Source organism: Ammospiza nelsoni, chromosome 1 (genome assembly GCF_027579445.1).
Source record: "Ammospiza nelsoni isolate bAmmNel1 chromosome 1, bAmmNel1.pri, whole genome shotgun sequence".
Lineage (NCBI taxonomy): Eukaryota > Metazoa > Chordata > Aves > Passeriformes > Passerellidae > Ammospiza > Ammospiza nelsoni.
The window spans coordinates 10,918,350-10,945,699 of record NC_080633.1 but is presented as its reverse complement, the minus strand read 5'-3'; the positions used below and the strand labels follow the sequence as shown (position 1 = coordinate 10,945,699).

General features: G+C 40.7%; 1 protein-coding gene across 2 annotated transcripts in view; it reads left to right on the top strand.

The window, feature by feature from the left end:
• DIP2C (disco interacting protein 2 homolog C) overlaps positions 1-27,350 on the top strand; it is a 313,009-nt gene that overhangs the window by 155,412 nt on the left and 130,247 nt on the right. Inside the window, exons 2-4 of one of the 2 annotated variants that reach the window (XM_059471173.1) lie at positions 10,249-10,320; positions 12,900-13,067; positions 22,456-22,566. In XM_059471173.1, coding sequence (XP_059327156.1) covers positions 10,249-10,320; positions 12,900-13,067; positions 22,456-22,566 — 351 coding nt within the window. The remainder of the gene's footprint in view (positions 1-10,248; positions 10,321-12,899; positions 13,068-22,455; positions 22,567-27,350) is intronic. The other variant, XM_059471165.1, reaches the window with a different exon arrangement.

Genomic DNA, 27,350 nt, shown 5'->3' with positions numbered 1-27,350 from the left:
AATAGGCAACTAGATAATATCAGCCCTGAAATGCTAAAAGCAAAATTTAAAGACAGGGAGGTAAATTTAAACTTCATAAAACACAACCTGAATTTTCCTTGATAAGATAGGTTTTACAAAACTGGCTGGTCTCTTGTTTTTTTGAGGTAGTTCACTTTTTTTAGACAAATGAAGTTTGTCTAACAATGAACGCAGAAAACCAATGGTATAGGATTAAATGGAAAATAATTATTTCAAGTTGAAAAGATTGAGATCAGTGAAAAAATTCCCCCAGAATGGTAAAAAGGGTGCTATACCACCTTGGAATTGAAAAAAAAAAAAAGTGAGTACAGCTGAATTTAGTTCGAGATGAGATTCAGTTCTTTCTGAGAGTGTTTGAAAAGCTCTTCATGAGTACCTGGGACTCAGTGACCCAGACGTTGCCATGTACTTGTCTGACACCTTCTAAGACCTCTTGAAGGATGAGATTGGTAAAATGGGAGGTCACTTTCTCCTCAAGTGAAAGTGAGCAGTGAGGTTTGTGAACAAAACCATGGTCCTTCCCTCCACAATGTGCTTCTTCACATTCCAGGTTGCTCTGTTCGCTCTCCAGGCAGCCTCTGTGGTCTCTCTCTCAGCACTGGCCTTCAGTGGGACCAAACTAAAATGCAGATGGTTCTGCTTTGGGGCTGGTGCCTCATGTGCTAAAGTGAAGTACTGAGGCACAAAATTATGAACAAATTCCCTTGGAAAGATGGCACCAGTATTTATGTACTATGGTATTAGAGTTCAGAAGTTCCTGGTTGTGGTGTTTTCTCTGTCTAGCAGTAGTATCAGAGTTACTTTTCAATTGTGTGAGAAAGTAGAACAGAGTAACACAATTTTGCACCTACTCAGGATTATTTGGACTGCGGAATATGCATCAGAAGGTGTTGATTAGATTCATAAAATGTACCTGAATGCAACCTGCTGTGTCTAGCTTGCAAGTGCTCTTCTGCTTCGTGAAACTGTGTTCTCAGGTGAAATAACACAAGGGTCCATTGCAGCCATCATAGCAAGAACCTAATTGGAAACCAAGAGGAAATACTGTAGAAGGAGGTGTGGGCATTGCTAAATTTATGTGACTTACTCTATGCTTTGGACCATGTCCAGCCTGTCTCACAAAAATAAAGCTGGAGAAGATGCCTTCATGTATAAGGGTACATGTAAAAACATATAAAACTAAACTTCCTTTCTTCTCCAGATCTGAAACAACATCTTGCTTAGGTAAATCCATCAATGACCATCTCTCAGTTCTAAGAAGGGAACTCTAAATGAGGCAGTTTTATTTTGCACAGAGCAGTTAAAAATCTGCAGAGACAGGGAGGATGTGAGGAACTATTCAATGTTGTTGCTAGAATTCCCATCACTCAGAGCAAGGCAGTTCACTCTGGTCTGCTGTTCTTGCCTAGCAGGATGTTGGACTGTGCATCCAAGGAGGTTGTTCCTTTTGGATGCTTTTGAAATGAATGTATTGCTATACTTTTGGGGGCTTTTTGTGGAAGGAAACAAATTATTTTACTCTTGTTGGAAAGCTTGAAAAAAGAACTGGGGTTACTGGGGACTGGAATGAAGGCAGTAGGGGTGTGGGTTAGGTTGTTGAGAGAATTGCTTATCAGAGCTTGGAGATATTTGGAGGCTTCCTTGAGCATTGCATTGTTTACAATTATTACCCGTGGGCACTTAGAGCTTAGGAGAGGATTGGTTCTCAGCTGCTGGGACTAGAAAAGCAGGTGATGGATCCATTATCAGGATGTTATGGGCAACAGGCATTTATGATCCTTGACTGCTTGCAACAAAGTTGGTGATAGTTCAAGAAATAACTTATTTACTGAATTTAGTAAACTAAACACCATCATTTCAGGAATAGGAATGTGAATATTGCCATGGAAGATGTTTGTGTTCTCTTCATAATTAAAAAAAATTCTTCCAAGTCGTGCGTGTCATGTAGTGAAGCATGGTGCACTAAAATTGCAGACCAGGTTATTGGGCTTAATGATCTCCCAAGTGATACATTTTTAAAAACATTATGGTCACTCAGCATAGTTGTCATGGTAATTCCAGTCTCTGTTCACAACTATTAAAAACTCCTCAATATTGTTCCACAACCATTCATGGTCTTCAAATTGTTTAAAAAGGGAGTATTCCTGCCTCAGCTTTCCCATGGTAGTTAAGATATCTGTGCTTTTCCCTCTTTGCATCCAGCTGTCAAAGTGTGTGGAAGTTTGCATTTGCATGAAAAGGTTTTTTAGTTTTCTTTCCCCAGAAGAGGTTCTATTTTTACAAAATCTGTGGGAAGAGATTTGGACATTTTGGCATTCTAATTCTACAGTACAGCTGCTCTAAATACCTATTTTTAAAATCAACATAATGTCTTTAACCCACATTAGGATAAAATAACATTATTTTAGATACTGTAGATAGAATCACTTCTATTATTGACTACCATAACTAATACCTAATACAAAGCTTTATGGAGATCCCAAGTCAATAGGGAGAATGCTGCAATACATCAGGTAAAAGCAGTAATTTTATTTTTTTTTCAAGCATATGAAAACAGGAGTTCCAGATTTCTGTTCTGAATTTTTGTAATTTGGGATGAGATCTGGAGTCATACTGTGATGCATCAATATACTGGGAGCAAAATTATGGATGAAGGATTTAGAAATCTATTGATTTTTGGAAGATTTATGTTCCCTTCCAAGAAGATTAACCCATTTTCACTTTTTTGGTTCAACTTAGTAATGTCAAAAGTAGTAAAAATATGGTTAAAAGCACAAGGTTTCATACAGGAGAATTATTTTCATAGGTTACTTCCTGGAGAAGTGACAAAAATAAGAAATTTTGCTGTTAATGAATTTTTCCATTCTACTTAGATATTGCAGGTTTTTCCTTGTGAAAAGTCTTGAACATATTTTTCTACCCAGAGGAGCAAATATGCACACAGACTTGTTTGGATATGTATTCTGAATTTTGTTTCATGCATCTATTATATGTTCCTCCTTTAGGATTCCTCCTCCTCCTTCTCCTGCTGTATTTTTCTTTCCAAGGCATTTTCAGGGCTGGGAAAAAATCGGGACACAAATTTGCAGAGCACAGTGCAGCATTTATGGAAATGTCTGATTTGCTCTGAACTGTAAATTCTAAATAATGATAAGTGGAATTACTGCTGTAATTATCTTTCTGTAGGGAACATTTCTAACTTGAAATATAAAGCCTGCCTATTAAATAACATTTATCAGGAATGTTTCCTTAGGCATGGATTTCAGAATTGTATTTTATTTTTATCTTGAGCAAGATCTGACTCTGCACCGTTTGTTAGAGACAGGGAGAATAACTAGAACAGGCAAATGCCTCATTGGCAACAGGAAAGCCAATGGAGAGATGAAAGATGAGCTTCCAGCAGCTGCAGAAAGGATATACACTTCAAGGGTGCCCTATAAGCCTTATAAAGCAATAAAGGAAGGAAAACAACATTATGAAGGGTCCTAACAGTCATAAAATTCCAAAAATGGCAAGGATTGCTTTCATTATATAAAGTGTTCGTTAAAGCTTTAAATAATGAAATAAACCCTTGCCACTGAGAATGGAAACCTTCACTGCTCCACCAGCCTCTGTTTACTTTACAATAATCCAGGCCATAAAAGTAGTGCCGTGCAAATTCCCCGTCCCGGGGGGGCTCCGGGATGCCCCAGGACCACACAGCTCCAAGGGGCTTCCAAGGGCTCTCAGCAGCTTGCCCAGCTCCTGGCCCCGCGCCACCCCTCTGGCAGACGCTGCTGCTCCCAGCCCAGCCAGCCCAGAGAAAGGCTGAGTCACAAAATCCCTGGGATTGTTTTAATTGGCTTAAATTTGGTGTTTCGGGGTTCCTTCTAGGGGATTTCCCCCTCTCCCTCGGAGGTTTTTTACCTTATTTTTAAAGCCCAGGAGTATTTTTGGTGTTGGAAAAATGTGCTGAAGATTTTGGGATCAGAAAGTGAGTGGGGAAACTCATTAAGGGTCTTCTGGGATTCAAGGTGGAGATACTAAAAAGTGGCTTCCATACAAATTTATTTGCTGCTCACATACTTCTTTAAACAGTAGAATTGGAATTAACACTCTGCACTTGGCAGGTTATGCAACAGATACTTAATTTCTCTATCAAAAGAATGGGAAGAAAGTATTTATTTTGAATAGGAATACTTTCCAAATTCACAAGACCTTGAATTTCTTATTTAAGCCCTGTTAAAATAGTTTACCTTCTCTGTTAATAGCATAATCTGTTTAAATATTTTCTCTTGAATTAGAATCCTCTTTAGGAAACATTATAAGCTTCACATTGTTAGTACACATGGAACACTCTGCCTTATCTTTCACTGAAATTCAGCCATTTTCTGCTTTGCTTGCAACAAACAGGAACAAAACGTACCCTTGGGGGAAAAAGGGAATTCAGATATAGGTGGGTAAAATTGTCACCTTTAAAAAAAGGAAAAAGGTTTAAGGTACAGCATAATCTCCTTAAAGGCACTTGAGCAGTTCTGTAATTTATGGCACTGGTTGCAGTGAAAGTGTGGGATCCCAGTAATTTTTCTGCCCACTGCCATAGTTTGCCATTTGTTTCTTCATCCTGGTTCTGAGCAGTTTTCTAAGATGTTGCTGTAGTTGAAGATCATTTTTAAAAGACATTGGAAAAGAAAATTACTCCTGATATATATTTTTGTGTTCTTGTATTTGCTATGTGATATATTTGTGGAGCTCTGGTATCTCTGTACTTGCACCCTCCAAAATGAAATCTTTTGTCTCTTGGCATATTTTTGGGAGACCAGACAGGGAGACTGTCTGCATCATGAGTGGGAGAAGTAAATGACTCACAGTTCTCTTTATGAGGAGCTTTGTTTCATTCAAATCCCACTTGCCAAGATGCTGACATTGAATTTGAGTCATCAGCAATAAACAAGTCGTACAGAAAATTGAATCTTTAGAGGGCAGAAAATCATGGGCAAAGGAAAGGCACTCACCAGTGAGCTCTGTGTTAGTGTGTGCTTGAGAGGAGTTATTGATTGCATTATTTACCGTGCTGGATTTTTCCATAAGTGCCTTAAACTAATTCAAAGTCCCAGCCTGAAATTTCATTTTGAAAACATGTATGTGTAGTGAGAACAGCAGCATCAGTGAGGCTTTGAGATCATGGAGTATAAAATTGTGTTTTCACTGCACTAAAACAGGTGATTTTGGTCCCTGGTTTTGTCATGAGCTTTTTACCCATGCTGTGTCGTGAAAGGCTGAGATCAGTAAGAATTTTTTGCATCTTCCAGGAAAAAAGATGTGACATTTAGCTTGTGTTGGGGTTTGTTATTTCTTTTTCCTCCTCTCTGTATAATGCAATAATTTTGAATAAATTTACTTCATAGATCATGGCAGCAGTTCTTCAGGACTGCATGTGTTTGTTTTTAGAAGTGATAATAAACCAACTAATAGGTATTTCAGCTGAAAATGAAACTTTTGTACTATATCAACTCTAAGAATTTTGCTTTTGTGAAAGCAGCACAGCACCTTATTTTTCTGTGGTACTGCTCTTTCTAACCATTCTCAGCTTTGAAAGTGCAAATGCTTTAAGGAAGGGTGGAAATGCACAGGTATTTTCATGTTTAATACCTTCATATTTTCACATTTAATAACCTTCCCTTTAACAAAACACAAAGAAGTGAATAATTTGCTGATTACAAAGTTGTGCCTTTTCATTTGTGGTTTAAGGTGTGATTCAGTGTAGGACACAACATACAAATGGATGGAGTTGACTCATGGGGAGGCCCAGAAAGAACACAGGATAATGGGAATGACTTCAACATTTACAGGCATTTCTTGCTTCTCAAAGTCTCTTGCCCAGTGCGGAGTGTCCCAGGGGCTCTCTATTACCTGCTGTTCCTTTCTCACTCGTGACGGGTTTGTGCTGCAGTTAAATTGCTCTGACCTGCCTGTCCCAGCTTTAGACCATTGTCTCTGTAATGCAGAAATCCAGCACTTGGGAAGGAAGGAGGAAAAGCCAGTAAATGTTCAAAGAAAACACAGTGTCTAATGCAAACAGTAACAGTTGTGATGAGCACAGTCAAATGAACTTACACTCCAGCTTTGTGGCTTTGCTAAATATAGCCACAGAGGACTTGGTGTCTGCAGGCGCTGGTGTCGGAGAGCATTGCCATCTGCAGCTGGGGAAGCAGCAGGAACAGGGGCACAAATCACAAATAAAAGAGATGGCACTGGGATTACAGACTGCCGGAGCCCTGGTCCTGTACTCAGCTCAACTGGGCTACCTTGCTCCTTGGAGGGGTGGATGGTCTTTAGTTCATGATGTCCTTTTCATTGCAAACGTGGCATTTTCCCTCTTGTGCCTGGAGAGACTCTCCAAGACTTCTTTCAATAGAAATGAACTTGTTTAGGTGAGAGGGTCAGTGTACTGCATGCCTGTTGTTCAGCAGCCCTTGGACAGCCAATTTTAAACATGGGAAAAAGCAGGGTAGCATTTGCTCACTGTTAGTTCATTCAGGTCTCTCAGGCTTGTGCTTTGCTCTCCCCTGCTGGCCCTTGGGCACAGAACCCCCCAGGGAATACACCTGTGGCCTCCCAAGGTGGAAACCTGTTGGATCACCAGTGGAGATGAGGAAAAAAAGAGCAACGTGTCCAGGGGAAAAAAACCTGGGGAGTGCTGATGCAAACGGGAGGCTGAGATCCTTGGGTGCAGTGAAGTGAGTGCAGCCTGGGAGGAAGGGAGTGAGGAGGGCAGGGGCTGGGGACCAGCTGTGGGATGCAGCAAAGCTGGACAGAGCACTTGGGAGCAGGGGCAAGGCCAGGGGATGGGGTGCGAGCCATGGCAGAAGACGGGCAGGCAGAGCAGAGGCTGCAGGGAGCTGCTGAATGGAGATGCCACCTTTCAGCTGTGTGGCTTCATGTGATGGTGCCTTGTCCCAGGGACACCCATCCTCAGTGCCCTGCAGCCATGTGCTCCTTCTGCTCCCTCCCATCCTTAGTGCTGGAGTCTTGTCATCATCCATTCATCCATAGCCTTTTCCTTAAACCCATTGCCAGCCTTTTCCCCTGTGCAAGGAGATCTAAATATGCAGAGGCTTTGGAGAGTGGGTAGAAAGCCCAACGCATTCTGTCTGCTCAAAGGACATTGTGGGTGAGACCCTGTCCCCTCCTTGGGTCTGCTGGCTTTTCAAGAGAAGAGTTTGTTAAAAACAGAAAGGTACCATAAATCCTTTCTTCCTAGGGCAACCAAGTGTAGTTCTACTTATCTTATTGATACTCTAAAAAAGCCAAAATTAAATGCAGAATTGCACTGTGGAAGAACATGAGCTAGGTGGACCTGACTGGAAAGAGGTTTGCTCCTCAGATTATAGATGTAAAATTATTACATTCCTTTGCAAAGGGAGGAAGGACATAGTCCAAAGGTCTTAGTATTGTGTTGACAATTTTGGTTGAGAATATTGGTGGTTCATGGTAAGAACAGAGTTTAGGCTCACCTAACCTTTGGTGAGCTATGCTTAGTACATCTTTAGAGCTTACACAATGAGTTCAATATAGCTTTGAAATGCAATAGATTTGCATATGTCATAATATTTTAATGGTTAGTGAGCTGTTGTTTGTAATCTCAAGTCAGTCTACCTGAAAAAACACAAATTAATATGAATAGCATTAATCATGATAAATAAAGCATAGTACTTCCCCAGAGTATGTGATACACTTGACTTCTTTCCACCTCAAAATGGTGAAAGTGATGCTACAATGAAAATTGTAGAGATTTTATATTTTGCTTTTGCATGTTTTTTATAGTTGGTGACTTAGGAAATGATGTGCATGATTATAGAAAGTTTAATGATAATTCCAAATTAATTTGCAGTTTGCTCCTGGAAACTGAAATATTTCTAAAATATATTTGTGATTTTTTTGGCGATGTCAGTGGTCTGGGGAAGGAGTTGCTATTGTTTCTGCTCAGAGTAGTTCTTTAATAGTGAACTTCAAAAGACTGAGTGTGGATACCAATTTGAATAAAAGATTATTACAGAGAAGAGATAACACTTTTACCTTTCCCACTTTGACTGGTTTCTGTCATTTCATTCCATTAAGACAATAGAGGTTTATAAACTAGTGGAAGAAACTTAGAGGCAGGAATGGGTGCAAGTTGCATGAGCCATGTCTGGAATGCATAGCTTGAGGTATTGATTGGCATGTGTTATGTACTACCATGTGAGTGGAAGAGTAACCAATACTCAAGCACCTGTTGTTAATGGTTTCAGATCTAAAATGTCATTTCCAGCTTGCACATACCACAGAGGAGCTGTGATTCTCCACAGGGTACCTCTGCTCTCCTAAAAGAGCAATAGTAAAATAAAAAAGTAAAATTTTTACTCAGGCTATGTCTGGAATGTGTGAGACTTTGGTGTTGATGAGCACAGGAAGTCAATAGTAATTTGTTTAGCAACAGTTTGAAAGAAAAAAATTCCTCACATTTTATAATTTTCACATAAAAGGAAACACATTTGTCATTAGAACATTTTCATGAGGTGGTATCTATTGTTACTGTCTGGTTTGTGAGAAGCTGGTGATTACAACGGAGAGGAGGCTTGTTTCACTAGCTTGAACACATGCCAGAAGTATTCAAAATGGGAAGAAATGTGCTTGAAAAGTCAGTGGGTTTGAGCTTTAAAGGCTTAGGACCTCTTGCCAAGTCTGCCACTTCTTCCCTGCGTAAATACGGGAATGTTATCATTTGAAGTGCTCCAGTCTCGCTCTCCTCATTTAAAAACCTAGATATTTTAGCTGGCTTCTTTTGTAGAGCAGTTTGAGATATGGTAGTGAAGACTATAGGTGTTATTTTCAGGACTGTTTTTGAAGCAGGGGCGAGAGGTTGGCTCAGGACACTGTCAGAGAGATTTGCAGAATTTTGCCTCCTTATTGCTTACTGGAACCATTCCCAAGAAAAGGTGTTTCAGCAAGGCATAGCAATTAAAGATGTTTTTGTGTAGTTATTGATTTCAGACCAGCAGACTTTGGTGCTAATTTAGCACCCATTTGCCAGAGCAGCTGGGATTGGAATGAGTATGTTGTTCCCTTGGCAAACGGTGTCCTCAGGGAAGGGTTGAGCACGGGGATGGAGCAGCACAAACAACCTCACGTTGCCATGTCCAGCTGGACACCACAGTCAAAGCTTCTCTTCTTTTTTGTGGTTTCCACCCTCCTAAGCCCTCAGCCTTTACCAGTATAGAAGTCCAAATGAGCTTTAGCTGCATGATGAGTCTCACAATAACAGATAGGCCTATTGAAAGGGCAGGGAATGTGGTGTTATTTTAAAAATATTTTAATTTTTAGTTTCCGGAGTAGCTTATATCGAACACAAGCATGTATGCATGTATTGAATTTGATATTTAGCTCCAGAGTCAGGACTGTATCTCTGCTTTGGTGCCAAACTTCTGCTGAAATGTAAGAACACTAAAAGAATATGTTTCGTTCTACATGACTAATTATGCGTCATTTTTTGCTGGAAAACTTTAACAGAAAACTGTTTTTTAATTTTTATACTAAAAAAAACATAGCTTACCTGGGGAAGCTTGAGGCTCAGTGAAGTGTCATTTTAATTGAATTTAGGAAATACAGATATTTGCCTCCAAATATTTTTTTGATACTTAAATGGAAATCCAGACAAAGAGTCTTTAGTGTACTGTTTTCTAGTGAATCTGTTGTAGCTCTGTTTTGTTTTTGTTTTGTTCCTCAGTACTGCTGAGAAATTAGCTAAAACATTTTTATTGCAGAAATGATATAGCAGCAGTTTCAAGTCTTTTGTGCCTTACATGCTCGATTAGAAAAGTCCCATTAATGATAGAAAATGCTAATCAGTGATGTGTTTTGCCAGCCACCGCAAGCCCACACATTCTATATAATCCATTGTTTATTAACCTAATGAAGGTCATTGCAGCTTTTGAAAGCTTGTTGTGCAGCACATCAAAATGGTTTTAAAACTCCATGATGGACTTTGGTGCTGAAATAAGTCAAGGCTGGGTATTTTCTCGCCAGAATGGCTCTGGCCTGAACTGAGTTTTTTCTGGGTAGAATGATCATTCTGTGCTTTTCATTTTAATTCTGATTGTCAGGACAGTTGAACAGTGCAATGGTGGCTAAGCTGATGGTGTTGGCATTAAGAAGCTATACACTGTCTTTATCCACATCTTATTGATTATCCTTTTCTTTTCTTGGCAGGTGACATCACACAGAAGGGATATGAAAAGAAGAGATCAAAATTAATTGGGGCCTACCTGCCACAGCCTCCCGGTATGTGTATCTGTGCTTGTGATATATGAAGATGTCAAGTGTACTGATAGTTGCCACCACTGATAGTTGCAGTAGAAATCTGCATCTCTGAAGGAACAGATGTGGCAGAAACAAAGATATTGTTATGCAGAATAAGCTTATTCCATCCATTTTGTGTGTATTTATATATATATGTCTGCTTTGATGTGTGTGTACATTTTTTACATACGTTGGTGTGGGTTTGGCAGTCATGTCTGGAAAATTAATTCAGCCTAGGGTTGTTAGAGAGGCATTTTTTGTTGGAAGGAATGCAAGAATCCAAAGGAAAACGTGATGTCCCAACTCATTAACATCTCAACCATGTGAAGTTTTCTGAACAGAAGTATGCAAGAGTGGAAGAGAAACTTGGATCTTTGTAACTTGCTCCATTTCCGGGTTTCCTGTCCACCTCTCACTTTTGAAGACCCTAGAGACACTATCAATATCCTTGGAGTTCAGCTTGTCCTAAGGCGTGTGGGCAGCTGACCTTTTACACATACCTGGTTTTAGTATTAAGGGATAGGCTGCATGCACTTGCTCAAAAGGTGTAAATGTGCCTTCAAACTAAATTTAATAATGGATTGCTTAGTTGAATTTATTTCATCTGTGTGTATAAGAACTTTCCAGAGTTGTTTTACTCTTGTGAGGATCACAAAGTTCAATGTGTAGTTGTAGGCATTGGTGTTGACCTCTCTTCTCTCTTGTTCTCAGAGGAGTGTGCCCATGCATTCCTGGTCTCACTGACCTTACAGAGGCTCCACTTAGGCTTGGCTGTTCTCTGAACCTTGATTTTGTTGCAGGTCTCAGCACTAGTTTCTCCTTCTTTTACAAAATCCTTGTTTTTTAAAGGAATTGATGGTGTTTTATTTAAACTGCTGATGTGTGAAGGCACTGCCTTGTTCTCTCTTCATCAGGTTTGTATATCTATTGTCTAGCTCCATAGCAGAATGCTGATTTTGTGCCTTTGGATTTCACTTGGTCTGCTCCACAGGTGGGAACTCCACAACAGAGATCAGTGTTACATACTGATTACACCTCTGTTTTCTGAAGTGAAACAGCCTGGTTTGAGGGTGTCTGTGACATTCCCAAAACATTGGGAGCCATTAGAGAGTGAAGCAAATCAAATCAATTGAATTACAGTACCAGAGGTGCAGTATATTAAATTGTTGGGTATTTATTGGTCCAACCCGATGATCAGGCATACATTAGTCTTCACAGCTGGTTCTCATGAGACCTGCTTAGATTTGCTGAATTATGGAGAGCCTCACAGCAATCCTCAATGCAGTGGCACAGTTGGAACCAGAATCTGTTTATTTTTTTTAGTTGTTACTCTCCTTTCTTCACACAAGCAAATAGAGTTGCTTCTCCAGAAAGTTCACGGTCCTCTGGTCAAACTATATCCATGGCTGAAAGTGCTGGGGGTTCATATGCATGTAATGATGAAAGAGGGAACATGGAGAACTCTCACAGATTTACCTGTCAAGGTCTCTACTGTGATACCGAAGTTTTGCAGTGTAAGGAGACGCAGAGGGATCTCTGTAAACCAGTCCTGTGGTGAGGTCCATTCAATAACTTGAAGAAGTCATGATTGAGAATGTAGCTGACTTAGAGCTGTTTTAAGGATGGGACAAGATGGAATGAACATTTTCTGTTCACCCAGTTGCTGGAAAATCCCTCACAAGGAATGTGAAATATGGATGTGAAGGTAATAGGATCAAGAAAAGCAAACTATTGGAATGTTGTCCACTGTTTTCTTGTAAATATATTAAGGTCAATCATTTAGCTGATGGCTAAATGGATTATTTTATTATAGTGGAAGACACTACTTCTGCTGTATTAAAGTATTTTCCTCCATAAACGGATACTATTTGTGCTTGGGTCTTTTGCTGTCTTTGTACTTTTTGTTTGTTTTGTTGTGTTACCTTTTGAACAAAACCTGAAAAGGTTCAATTTGATATAATCCTTCTAAGACCTTATTCATCTGGCTTTAAATCCCTGCTCACTAGGAAGGGGGAGATGAATCCTTTCCATGACAAAAGAGATGCTGCATTTTAAAAGCCTCTGTTAATATCTCAACAATTACACACATGACCAATTAGGCATTTAAAAAAAAAAATTTGTAAACAGTTTTGATGGGGAGTGTGAGAATTTATAAGCAGTGATGGACTTGGATCTTGGTGGTATAACAGAATAGAGGTTTTAGAGACATTTTAAACCAGTATGGAAACGGACATGACTTCTGCTGGGAAGGGAGGCATTGGGAAAAGGTAGGAATTTGCGTTCTGTGACTGCACACTAAAGGAAACACACTAAAGGAAATCCAAAGGCATTTCCCCTCTGCTGGGGCCCGCAGTCCTCCCGCTGCACCTTTGCTAACGCTCGTAGCGCCCATGTTGGCAGAGTGGAACATCGACCCGCGTTGGCTCCGTGGGTGTCCTGTGGTGTCTGTGCGTGCGTGTGCGTGTGTGCTCTTCTGCATGGGGGCAGCAGCTCCACTCGTTGCTGTAACAAATGTAAAAAAACTAAACGTGAATTAATTAGTTTTTTTCAACTTGTTACAGCAGCGAATGGAGCTGCCGCGGTTCGGTGTAGACTGCAACACAGTGAAGGAGCTGCCAGAAGAATGCTCCGCACTGCCAACATTGGTGTCTGTGACATCCGGGAAGCGGCCGCTAGAGAGAGAGCAGCCAGCACTGCAGGAAACCGGCCTCTCTTTTATTTTCGTTTTGGTGAGCACCATGAATGTATCTTTTCCAGTCCGTATCTGTATATAACTGTGCCTCAGCTGGAAGCCTCTGGTAGAGCCTACATCAGTAGGATGGACATGGGGCTGCCAGCTGCGAGGCAGGACACCCAAAGGATGGCATCTGCAAGGCCGTTGCTGACTTTCTCTGCCTGAGAGTGATGGGAAGGGAGAAGGAATAGCTCTTCTTAGTAACATTTGAACGTATTAACACTTCTCTGGCTTCCCTACCATGGATACTTTGGAGGAGATTGCACACAATGAGGTGTTGAAACACAGGGATGCATGTGTTTCTAATTCCCTTTTTGGCACTGCCTTTTTACAGTGCTCTAAACAGGCCCAAGCTCACCAGATTCTGGAGGAAGCGGTAAAAGTCTAAGCACCCATAGACCTTCTGTGCTATTTTCAAGTAGAGATTTCTGCTTGACTTGCAGGAGCAGTCATCAGGCTGGTAGAGCAAGCTGAAGGAAGAACATTCCTCAGGGTTACATCCCTGCAAGGCAAGGCATGACTCCAGCCATGCCTGTAGAACTGTGGCCTTCCCAGGTACCCATTCCTCTGGCAGGATCTGTGGCTGGTGGCAGGCATTCTGTTTTATCTCTACATTTATAGCAAGGCTGCAGAGGATCCACAGCTCTTTAAAACACCAGATTTTTCTTGCCAACCATGTGGGCACATGGAGGCCATCACACTCTAGCCTGTGTGCTTGTCCACACTCGCACAGGCTGTCCAGACATGTTGTAAGAGATGGCTGGAGGGAAGATAAGATTTACAGTTCTGTCAGAACAAGACATACCTGTAAAAGGGTTATCTATTTCAGAAACCTTTTCTACTCCTTTCCAAACCAATTTGCTATAATTCTGTAGAGGAGGTCTATATTGGATTCTGACTGTGTTTGTATTTCTTCTCTTACACAGGGCTGCTGTAGGTCAGGTTGCCTCAGTCTGACATGGTTAACTTCCTCTGCCTGAGATTTTTGCAAAATGGAAGGGATTAAAAGTAAATTGCAATTTCAGGTTTAACAGTATTAGTGATATTAAACCATGTGATAAATGTAACCAGTAAAAGGTCTGTAGAATATATGAACAGACATACACATACCATCTTTTTGTCGTGCTTATTGGGATGCTGTCATTTTAGAAAGGGAGAACTCTTATTTTTCAGGAGTGGGATTTTTAATGAAGGGTAAAGCCAGGCAACCATGTGGTTGATACTCCTCCAGGTGATGTAGGAGCTGGCTCTTAGGCTCCCTGTTTCTGACAGGACAATCCCAGGGTGTGTATTGTGACATGCTGAACAGCAAACCTGCAGTGACACACAGGGGACGTGCCAGATCCACTGCACATCTGCAGGCTGACTCTGCAGTACATGCACAGCAGGTCTGACACATCCAGATGCTGCACAGACTGCACATATGCAAAGGACATTTGTACTGTTCCAGCCAGGCTGTCGAACATCCCGAAATCTGGAACGGATGTGCTGCATTTGGCAGTGTTAATAGGAGAAGGGATGGGGGAGCCCCCTTTTCTTTCCCCTTAAATCCCCACCTGCTTTAAGTCAGGGAGACAAAATACAGCTTTGTTTCCTCAAGATTCTTTCTCAGGATGTGAGTTTGTAGCTGGAGATTTTCTGTGTGCAGAGCAATTTTTCTTTTCTTTGTGTGCCCGTATTTCAGACATCTAAAAATAATAGCGAATCCAGACCTTTATATCTGTACTTACATCCCAGTCCCTCTTGTGTGGTGACCTTTCTCTTACTGCCTCTGTAGAGGAGCCATGACAGCCAAGAGTTGAAGTAACCACTTAAACAGGGATTTATTTCAGAATAACTTTCTGAATTTTATCTTGATTTGATAATTTAGTTAAGGGTAAGACAATGTGGACAACTGCATGCACACTATAAAGAGAAACCCTCCCTATAAGAAAAAAAAACCTCAATAACCTGTATTCCCCATAAGCTGTGGTTTTACCCAATTCACCTCCAGTGTTTTGCTAGGAAATTTGATTATTCATTCACAGACAATGCTGTTATCAATTAAGCATTGCTTCTAACAGCTCAGACATGGGTGGTTCATTCTCTCTTAATCAAGTGCTGTGTCTCCACTAGATTGCTTTCTGTAATTTCCCATCATTGGTACCACCAGTGTAGCTCTATTTGTAGTGCAGCCATGTGGACCAGCCATCAGTGCTTTATTTATTATGGTTAATAAATCTGTGAGATGTGGTGCTTAAAAGGCACCTGCTGCTGCTTTCACATGCCTGAAGACAGATCCCTGCACCTCCTGCTGCTGGAGCCCCAACAGCACCAGCCTGGGAACATTTCAAGCTATGCAGGGCAGAGAAGATAATATATTTGTGCAGAAGATCCCTTTGCCTTACAAAAAACCAATTTTCTATAGAATTACAGGAACAAATTTCCATAGCCTCTCCTATTAGCATGACACATATATTAATATCTGCTCTCTGTGCATATATTTGCATACTTTCTGTGTGTATGTGTGCATGCCTTTGCTTTCAGCTATTCCTGCTGCTAAGTCTTAAGGCAGTCCAAGTAAACTTGGTGATTACAATTTCATTTTTTCTTCCACACACATTATTTGGATTGCAACATTATTTGGATTGCAAAGATTGCAAGGAAATATTGAAACAAAATTTGATTCTGAAAAAAGTACTCTCATGTATTCATTTTGTTAATACAAACAAGTATTCCTATCACATCTGCCTTTCTAATTCTGAAAAATCTTACCAAAAGATAGCCATGATGGGGCATTTCAAAGAGTGTAAGTATGGTGAGAACATGGATCTCTTTGAAAGGCATGTGCATGGCACAGCATGGGGGCACATCCCTGAAACAGTGAGACAGATGTTTCACAGATGAGAAACTACAGCACACAGACAAGTGCCTAGTAAGTCTTGGGCTTAAAATAGAGGTTGGTTTTGAATTGGTGGATGCCTGCAGAGCTTAGTTTGGATAAAAAGGAAGGTATTGAAAGCCTCTGAGAAGTACCCCTTGAGGCCATCACTTAAGTATGATGGTTACTGGCTTGGTTTTGCCACCATGACTGAGAGTCCAGTTACCATTTGATAATGCTCTGGCCTTTGATGGCATCTCTGTTTTCTATCCTGTACCAAGACCATATAATATTAAACACAGAGCAGAAAATACCTTCCTTCCCTTTTCACTAATGAATACACGATGAAATCTGTTAGTAATGCAGGTACTGGTTTCAGCACTTGGTGTGATGTTTTTTGGGTGGAGGGTATTTTTAGTACACATTAGAATTGGTATGTTTTTCAAAGAATTTGAAGATTTCTGAGGAAATACCTGTTGCTGTTCCTGGAGGCCATCTGCAGAACATAAGAGCATAGGAGGAAACATGAAAGTCTTGGTCTAAAATCTGACAAATGGGTGAGGAAAGATGTCTCAGTCAGAGGTGAACAACAGAGGGTAGAAAAGAAAAGCAGGACTGAGGGCCTCAGAGCTTAACCAGTGTTGGAGCAGAGGAGGTGGAGCCTGTGGAGGTGTTTGAAGAGCTGGGTGCCACTGTCAAAATGAGAAACTGCTGGAATTCACAATGTTGCCTGAATTTGTCTGCAGTGTGATTTGACCAGCCCATTGGTGCAGATGTTTGCTTTGTGAATAGGTAGTCTTCTTTCACATATTCTCCAAAAAGAATGGGACACTGAAGCTGTGGAAAGGAAAATGGAAAACAGACATCACATTTGCTCTGGAGCTGTAATGTGATGTCCACCATCACTGGGATAAAGGAGAGAAAAAAGAAGCCCATGATATCCATGCTAAGCTTGCATTGAAAGCTAAACCTTTCAAGGAAATGCTGGAAGGCAAAATTGAGATTGTAATAATGAAAGAAAATTTGGAGTATGTGGATTAAGTCAGACCAAGAGTAAGCTCACCTGTGAAGGAAAACTTAATTAAACAAATCTAATCGGAAATTACATTTTTCCAGATTTGTCTAGCAGAACGTGGCTCCACTTTCCTGGATGTCTTTGGTTAGAAGTATTGCATTTTAAGTCTCCCTTGGATTATCCAGTGAATTCATTACTTAGTTGTACATTTGATGGGAAGAGTGAAATGCCACACTAAGTAATGAATTCCATGGGGATGGTGTGACATTTAGCATGTTTACAAAACATACTGTGTGTTCATACCTGGGTTTACTTTTAAAGCTGAGCCATCAGCCATTGAATAGAAGCTCAGGAAAGGGAAGGTAAATACTGTTTCTTAAAACTGCACTGCAGGCACTGTGTGCCTTCCTTCCCAGTGGCCCTGGAGTTGTTTGGTTTATCCTACAGCTCTCTCTCCTGGGGGCACACATTGTAAGTTAGTTTTAGAACAATAACTGTAGCCTCTGTCTAAGAATGCCTTCCATTTCTTGTCAGTTAGACATTTCAGCTTTTAAATTTTTTAGATTCAAAAATTTGACACAGACACAGGAATAAGAGATACATCAAAGCAGGTTGTCAGCTGACAATAAGGAAATAATTGTCCTTTGTCGGAGAGGGCAGTGCAGCTATTGACATGTTATCAGCACATAGTGTTGCAATTTAGCTACAAAAAGAAGTAATAAAGAAAGGAGGAACAAGGAGGTGAAGGGGGAAAAAAAATTAAAAAGAGGTGAAGCCTGCTTCCAGCTGACAGTTTTGTACCTTCCATGCACTTAAAAATAAAGCTATCCAGCTTGCAGTGCTATTGCTTAAATAGCTTTACTGAGGCTCTTGCATTTCTAGCTAAATTTAGTCAAGACAGAATCCAGCTTGCAGATTAGGATTTGTGGATTGATATATCTGCATTAAGTTGGCTGCCCATTAACCTTATATTTATGCTTCCATTCCTATGTGAAGAGATATAGTTAATTCAGTTTCTGAAACTCAAAGAGCTTTTCAGTTTATTCCAAAGCAGTGACCACTTGCACAGCTCTCAAGGCTTCACTGGATTTCCAGAGTTGCCTGAAGATGGGTGCCTGATATTGTTCAGGACTTCCTGAGGTGCTGGAGACACCTGCACAGAGTGAGCACACAAAACAGTGCCATTCTGGCCAAGCCAGGTATCACAGTTCACAACATCTGCAAAGAAATTTGACACCTTTGTTTAGAATCCTGAGTTCTGGTCTAGGTCTCTGTTTTTCATAATGAGCTCTTAGCTGGAGCACCTTCTTGTAGACATATAAAGGTGTCTTAGGAGCTTTAGCTTGTGTTAGGAACATGTCTGATTGCTCCAGTGCACCTGCTGATGCCTGTGTGTGTTGTGATAACCATGAAGCACTGATTTCTAGGCCTCTCATATAAAATAACTCTGTTCCAGGCATATATATTTTCCTGAAATTCTTCATGGCTTGCAAAGAGTCAATCACAAGTGCTAATCACGCTCACCTGGTAAAGTCCTGCTTCAGCTGCAAGGCTGGGGTACACCATGGTGTTATTAAGGATTTTGCTGCTTTGACAGTGACTGTGTCTGTGCACAGGGCACTGGCCTTTCTCTTAGGAAAGCCATTCATTGCTTTGCCACCTCCTTAAATTTAGGAATCGATCCAACTATGGATTCTCCAGCCATCACGCTGCCGATTCACAAACGCGTCCGGGTAAAGCTGCACTTGAACAAGCATTAGCACTTAACTCACAGACCCTTGTGCTGGCTCTGAAAGCTATCAATTTTTGGGTTTAGTTAAAAATATAAAAAAAAATATACTCTTGTTACTGCACTATACTGCTAGAGCCTTCATGGAGGTGAACAATTTGGCTGTTAACACCACTTTGTTATTTGTGGCAACAAGTCACTGATTTCATGGTAGTCATTATTCTGCATGGCTTTTACTCCCACCCATGGCTGAGGAGTGGCAGTGTGTGGGTCCTTGCTATTGTGTCCTTTGTCACACACCATTGCTGGTGCTCTGGGAGCCAGTGGGTGCACAGGAAGCCAAGATGTCAGTCCAGGCAATCCAGCTAATTCCTGCTCCAGCCCCTTCAGTAGGGAACTGTCATCCAGTTCCTTGCTGTCCCTCCAAAGTGGGGCATTTCTTTCTGGCTTTTCACCCTAGAGGAACATTATACAAAGAGATGTCCCCACAGTTGTATTTTAGCACACAATTAACTTCCTTATCTTAATCGGTGTTGTCAGTGGGCCAAGTTCAGATGTTCTACTCCACTCTTGGGTAGAGATTTATTCTCTGTTTTGATATATATGGGTAAGTAGGAAGTAAAACCATCAAATGATCCCCCAGATCTCATAAGACACTTTGATATTCTCATTTAGTTTTCATTTGCCTTAAATGACTGCTGGTGCAGGATGATGAGTTGGGGCTCCCTCCATCCTGACTATTTCCTGAAGAAACTTCATGTTGCCCATTGGGTCAGAATGGACTTACTTAAAAGAACAAACACATGTATACAAAGTAGAAGGAAATAAAACTTGCTAAAGTGTCTCAGTTTTAAGATTAGATGAGACACTTCATGTATCTGTAGTAAAAACACAATCTCTAGTGAACTGGAGGAGGGAAGAGCCCTTGGCAGTGTTGGGGAGCGCTGTGGGCAGCAGCACTGCCTGGCCACTTGGGTGTCCTGTGCTTTCTGCCATGGCAGGGGCAGTGTTTGGTGTTATCTGATGTGCACTGTTTCTTTTGCACCTGAAAAAGATACTGCCCACTATATGGGCTGTGTACTGCCCACAGCTGCAGAAAAGGGACGTAAAGTGTCTCACAGTCACTAAGCCAGGAGAAGGAAGCCACAGGCTTGGATGAATTTTGCCCAATGGCTTTCAGGTCTGCCTGGAAGATCTCCCTCCTACAGCAGTTGTGTACCTCTGATGCTTTTCCTCACAATTTAATTTCCCCTAGATGTTTCTAAAGCCTATTGCATGTGGTTTTGTTGTTTGGAAGATGCAGTTAATCTCCTTTTCCTGTATCATCATGATGTTGTACTGCAGTGGCAACATCTCAATTATCTTCCTTTGTTTTTCTCCACATGCCATTGCCCTACACAAGTCACTTGCTCTGGGAAAGGTGGCACTGCTTTTTCTTAGCAAAACCTCTTTCACACAGCATCAGTGTTAGGTGTAGAATTTTTGGGTGTGTTTTTCTAGGATTTTTGTGAATTTATGTGATTCCCAGAAATTATTTCATTCCTGATGGTGTAGATAAGGACTGTGTCGCTATAGGACACGGAATAAAACAACACAGGCACTGGAATTGTCAAGGGAAAAAGAAGGGCAGTTTAATTTCTGACTCCAACATTTATAGATTTTCAAAAGTGACAGTGGATTGGAGGATGACAGTGTCACCTCTCCAATGACACTGGACAAGCCAACAGTCTATCAAATTTCTCCTTCTCCAGAACAGAATGTAAAACAATAATTATTTAGAGTAAAGTGCGTGAGAAAGTTTGTTAAAAGAATTAAACATCAGAAGGCTTAGAAGAACTTAGAACAGGGTGACAGGACTGAGACAAGTAATGATGCTTAGCATTTCATACAGACTGAAACATATTTTTTTGAAAAATTTCAGTCGAAATTATTTTTATTATTAACTGTATATTGCTCATTTTCAGGGTTTCCAAATAAAGGAGGAAAAATTCTGAATATAAAAGGGAGAAGAACATATTTATTTTGGTATATAAAAAGGAGTAGAAAGTACTCCTTTTGATTATTTCAGTGATTTAGTAGTCAGGTTCACCTCACTGAAAGAACATTAAGGGAAATGAGAGCAAGTGAAATTATGCAGTACTATGGTATGGAGACAGAGGAGTTAAATGAAGACATTTTATTTGATTTAAGAGAGTGAATTATTAATCACAATCTGAGTAGAGGAAAATTTATGGATTCATTCTGTCTTTTAGGCGCCTATGAGATTTTACTCCAAGCATGTTTTTTAGCCAACCAGCCATTCCTCCACAGAATCAAAGCAGACTTGACATTGCTGATAATCCAAAGATTTAAGAGAAAAGCTAGATTTCAAGTGCAGTTTATTTTCACAAAGAAATAAGCATACAATGCCAACTTTTTTCAAAAGATGCTTTTTTAAAGAGTCCATTGCAATCCAGCTGAGACTGACTGAAGTAATCACAGGATTTTCAGTTGGTCTGTGTCTACATAGAAATTCTTGTTTCCACAGATGTAAACTCTTGTCGCTCTCCAATAAGCTGGCATGTTTGGAAATAGTAGTGGAGAGTTTTTACATTATGTTTTAATTGAAAAATATGAGCATATTTCCAAGCATTGTTTTGCTGAATCCAGTTTCAAGTTATTAGTCCTACATTTGAGCCCTAAGTGCAAGGGGCCAGTTTTACTTGTGTTCTTACAGTTACACATGGTGTGTAACTACTTCTTAAAGGCAAAATATTGTAGGAAAGAATAAATTCAGTTTTGTCAGGTCCTCCTGTTCTTTACCCCTGTGCATCACACACCCAAGGCTCTGTGCTTTGTTAGCTCAAGGCTGAATGCATCAGCTGGGCTTGTCTGCTCAGTTCTTCTCTGGAAGAGAGCAGGGAACCACATCATGCCACTATTACAGATACAGGTTTGCTTTCTTTTCCTGTTGTTTGTTTGAAGTTTCCTGCTTAAATCATTGCCTTCTCTCTTCTCTGGTAGTTGTCAAAGAACATAAATTTCAGAAGTGTTCATATATCATGTTGCTGTTATATTACAACTGTAGTTTAAGAAGCTTTCAAGAAAGTACTTTAAAAAAAAAAAGCAAATTCACTATGGGAAATGGATTAATAAAAGGTTTGGATCTTAAAATACTGGATGTTTAGGCTCAGCATATTCAAATGCTGAAGGTTTACAAGTCTATTTTTGTTGTTTTGCTTGAACAGGCTACTATTTTCAGCCTGCTTTGATGCAGTTATAGTTTACTTTCTGACCATTGGTAGGTAATAATGGCTCTAGATATTATTACTAGTTTCCTTCCCACAGGAACTAGTTTCCATAGGTTAGAATTGTGCTGTCACCAGCTGACACCATCCAGATGAGGTTTTAGATGATACACACAGATTTTCCTAGGAACCATTTTGCAGGAAGGTTTCAATATCCATTGCAATTGTGTCTTTATTAGCTCATTAAAATATGTCCTAAATACTACTTTATGAAAATCATCTGTTTGTGAGATAAAAAAGGCCAAGCTTTCTGTCTGTTTGCTCTTTCTATGTTGTCCATGACCCTGGAAAAAAGGTTTTTTAGAGAGAACCAGGAAAATAACCACATCAGAAAAGCTGACCAGAGGCAAGTAGTGTGCAACCAATTGACGCGACGCGCTTTAGGCGCTGAATGTTCATTTCCTACTCCTAGTGTATGCTGCACTCCTCCTCACTATAAATCTTCCAAAATTCAATCAGAATGAGCTGTTTGGGTTTTTTTCATTGATGCAGGGGTGGACCAGGCCTTACCACAAGAACGTCGGACTCCTGTCACTCCGTCCTCTTCCTCCCGGTATCACCGCCGCCGGTCCTCAGGGTCACGGGATGAGCGCTACAGATCGGGTGAGTGCCACTGCAGACCCCAGAACTAGAATGGAAATTTCAAATTTCAAATCTGTTCCTTGCTTTTTTAAAAGGAAGTTTGTTGTGGACTTGTGTAGTTCAGTGGGGAACGTTCATTGTGTGACTAGAGAGACGCTGTCCGAGTGTGCAGGGATGGAGTTACAAAGCCAAGATTCATCTGGAACAGGATCTGGCACTGAGTGGCTGCAAAAAAGCCTCCTACAGGCACATTAGTACAAAAGGGAAGAGTATGGAAAACATGGTCCCACTGCTGAATGGGGTAGGACATCGGGTGACAAAGGGCATGGAAAAAGCCAAGATAATGAATGTATCCTTTGCCTTGGTCTGTGCTGATGATATTTGACTTTTGGAAACCAAGGCATGTGAGACCCTTGGGAAGGTCTTGAGCAATGACCACCTACCCTCTGTGAAGGAGAATCAGGACAGGGAATATTTGAACAAACTGAATGAAGAAGTCTCTGGGACATGATGGGGATGCATCACTGACCAATGTGAGTCCACTTTCAACTCCCCAGAAAGTTGTGTCACTCAGGGGAGGTTTCTGCAGAATGAGAGAAAGCAAGTACATTGCTGTCTTCAGGAACAGCAAGAAATAGAATCTGGGAGCTACAGGCCAGCCAGACTCTTCTCAATCTCTTGAGCAGGTGGTAGAGCAAATAATGCTGGAAACTCTTTTTAATCATATGAAGGGCACAGTGGTGATTGGGAGTAGACAGCACAGATTTACAAAGTTCTCTTAGTAGCTTGGTCAATTCATGCTTGATTAGTCTAATGACCTTCTACAATGAGATGACTTTTCTGGAGGTTGAAGGAAGAGCAGTGGGAGTTGGATGCCTTGAGTTTAGTGAGGCTTTTGACAGAGTCTGTCATAACATCCTTCTTGACAAACTGGTGAAATGTGGATTAGATAAGTGGACAGCAAGATGGTCTGAAAATTGGCTGAAATTGAGTTCAGAGAATTGTGATCAGTGACACGGAGTCCAGCTGGACCCCAGTCTCTGATGGGTACTGTAGGGAGTGAATACTGGCTAGTACCCCTTAACAGCTTCATTAGTGACGTTGTAGGTGAGACAGGGCCCTCTTCACACACTGGCAGATGATACCAAATTGGAAGGAGCAGACATGTGCGCACATATGTAATGCCATTCAGAGGGATCTGGGCAGCTCTGAAACTTCTTTGGTCTTATCCTTTGAAGGTGTAAACTGCATGTACTACACCTTACCCCAATGGAGGTTAGGTGTGCTCAGCTGTCTGAACTGCTTCAGGGGCTGCTGCAGCATGAGCATCCTTCTCAGACAGCAGCCTGAGGCCACAGACTGGTTCATCTGGTGCTGCCCCTCTTGCAGCTGCAGAATTAGGGAGCCATAGAGAGCAGCACCCACCAACCTTTGTGGCAGAGTGACCCTGGTGAGCTGAGAGTCAGAAGCCAGGGCCTGATGGTTATGGAGGGTCTCAAGGAGAGTAAATTTGACTGTGGAGGCTTTGGATTGTGTTTGAGAGATGCCTCTTGCTGGATGCAGTCAGACTCATTCAAATATGAAAAAATTCATTTAAGCCTAAGAAAAAGCTTTTTTTTTTTCTCCACTGGTGCAAGTTGCCAAGAGAAATTGTGGTGTCTCCATTCTTGGAGCTGTTAAAAGCCCTACTGGATGTGGCCCCAAGCAGTGTGCTGTAGATGACCCTGCCTAGAGCAGGGAGTTGGACTGGATAGTCCCCAGAGGTTCCTGCTGACCTACTCCAGTCTGTGGTTCTGTGGCACAGCTGAATTTCACTGTACTGATTCTAGTTTGGTAGTACTATAAGAAAAATATTTAATTTGCAGTATAGCAAGTTGGGAACATCATTATGCCCTAAATAGAAGCACTGATTAAAGGAAGATAAAATTAATTTCAGAGCTGAACAGAAGGGTAATAACTCATTTCCAAGTGAATGGGATCCAACTTTCTCAGTGATACTGCTCCAGATATAACACAAAGTGAAGGAAGTGATTGGTTTAAAACTGGTTTATAATGGCTTCTCACAACAAGAAAGACATTGAGGTGTTGGAGCATGTCCAGAGCAGGGCAGTGAAACTGGCAAAGGGTCTGCAGCACAAGTCTTATGAGGGGCAGCTGAGGGAGCTGGAGGTGTTTACCCTGGAGAAGAGGAGGCTCTGGGGAGACCTTGTCACTCTCTGCAACTCCCTGGAGCAAAACTGGAGAAAGGTGGGGTTCAGCCTCTCCTCACAAAGTAACAAGAGACAGGAGAAGAGGAAATGGCCTCAAGTTGTGCCAGGGCAGGTTTAGATTGGATATTTGGAAAAATTTCTTCACCTAAAGAGTTGTCAACCACTGGAACAGGCTGCCCAGGGAAGAGGTGGAATGGTCATCCCTGAAAGTGTTCAAAAGGCATGTGGATGTGGCACTTGGGGATGTGGTTGAGTAGTGAACACGGTGGTGATGGGTTAATGGTTGGTCTGGATAATGTTGTCTTTTCCAACCTTAACAATTTTGTGACTTCTTAAAGAAAAAGTGAACTCTGAAACTTCTTTACTCCTACCCTTGAAGGTGTAATTAAGGATAATTGGGGAGCCATAGACAGCAGCACCCACCAACCTTTGTGGCAGAGACACCCTGGTGTGTCTGTCTTCTGAGAGTCAGAAGCCAGGGTCTGTGGAGGGTCTCAAGGAGAGTAAATTTGACTGTGGAGGCTTTGGATTGTGTTTGAGAGATGCCTCTTGCTGGATGCAGTCAGACTCATTGTGCTGACACAACTGGAAAATTGTGGAGAACTCCTTATTAAACCTTTTGTAACATATCTGTGATTCATTCCATTAGTCAAGGAGCTTGCCAGTCCCATTTAAAGGAAAATTAAATGATAAATGTGGCAGAGAAAGTTCATGTGTGTCCAGACTATTCTGATAAATTTTTAAAACTCCCTCCTCCCCTCAGAAACCCTGGGTTCATGCTGTAGATGTTGCCAATTTTTTTGTTGAATAATGGCTGTGGTATCTGCATAATAATTCCTTGGTATATAAGCTCCTAGAAGCTTCTCCAACATTACACTATAAATGGTCTGATTTCTACCCAGTTTTTAAATAGGTAAAAACATACTATTCCTGAACTTGTCTAATTTGTGGGCGTTCAACACATGGTCCTCAGATCTCCAAGCTGTGACTCTCCAGAGCAGTTCTGTTGAAAACAAGAGCATTTGACTGTGAGTTGAAAGTCTGCTTGAGCTGTGCTTGCCATTTGTACATGAAGATGTTGAGTCAGTTTAGGGATGGGCAAAAGGAGACATCCTGCCTATCTTCATTGTGTGCCTCTTCTGAGACCCCAGGAGTGTTCAGTTGGTGCTGCAATCTTGGTTTCAGTTGCTGAAACTGAATGTTATATGTATGATATATATATATATATATATATATATATATATATATATATATATATATATATATATATATATATGTATGTATGTATGTATGTATATATATGTATAAATAATAAAGGCACAAACTTCTGAGTTACTGAGTGGAAAAGTAAGGAATTCAGTGTAAAGGGCTGTTGTTAGTGCAGGAGTCTCACTTTAGGAGAGTCAGGACTATACTATAAATTCAGATCTTGCTGCTCTGAAAATGTCCTCAGTGTTAAAACTGAGAAGCTTGACAGTATTTTGGGACTTTTGGCAAGACTTTGAATTCCTAGCTTGGTTGCTGTATATATGACTCCTCAGCAAGGCAACGAGCTCTCCAGCAAACTGGTTTGAGCAACTGCTGCATCTTCACTCACTCACTCAAAAGAAGACCAAATGTAGCAAATGTCAGTGAAAGCAAATGTAGGTATAAAATTCAATTTTTAAAACTTATCAGATCATCAAATTTACTTTCAGAGGAGCTTGTTAAGATACAGTGCAATGTTTGACCCTGGATAAAAAAACCCAACAAACAACCCTGAACTATGCCCTCCCCTTCTATGTATTTCCCCTGTGAGATCAGAAGTCTGTTTCTTTCTTGCTCTCTTAATTACTCAATTATTACTGTAGGTTGCAAACTCGCAAGTCAGATTTCATTCTGGTTATCTTGTTTTCAGATTCAGATTTGCTTCAGGTAGAAGTCTTTGTTTCGCTTGTTGTTTTGCTGTGCTTAATACTTCAGCATCTCTGCTCTGATCACATTGTGATTGTTAGATCCTAGCTGTTACCCAGATTGAGTGTTTGTTATCATATTTGGCACATCTACTTGGAAAAAGCCCAAAACAAAATGAATACACACTCTTTAACCAATAAGGAATTCACATCTAGGAAAACATTTCCCTTCCTTAGTGTTTTTGCAGAGTTTATTTCAATTAACATCTGCAAATAAATTTCCCATACCAACTCTGATCAAAGTCCTTTTCTGTCTCTTCTTGGTAAGGTTTTCCTAATTGGAAGTCTAAGATTCTGAAAGTCATCCAGTTCTCCTTCCATGCCTTTGCTTTTTATGTGGATTTAGATGTCAGCAAAGATTGTTAATGAACTCTCTTTGGAGACTCAAAATCATTGCTGCCACTAATATCACCTTCAACTTATTCTCTTGTATTATTCAAAATGTCAAACTGTGACATTTTTAATCCCTACCTGTTTTCTTACTTCAATCTTTATTATTATTAATATTTGTAACCAAATATTTCAGCACTATGATTTCAAAAACTGACTTTCTATGATTTTATATTCTAAATAAAACTGACACTTGAGATTGTGGACACTATTTTGTTCCCTAAATGTTCCTGGGATATTTTTTGTTTCAAGA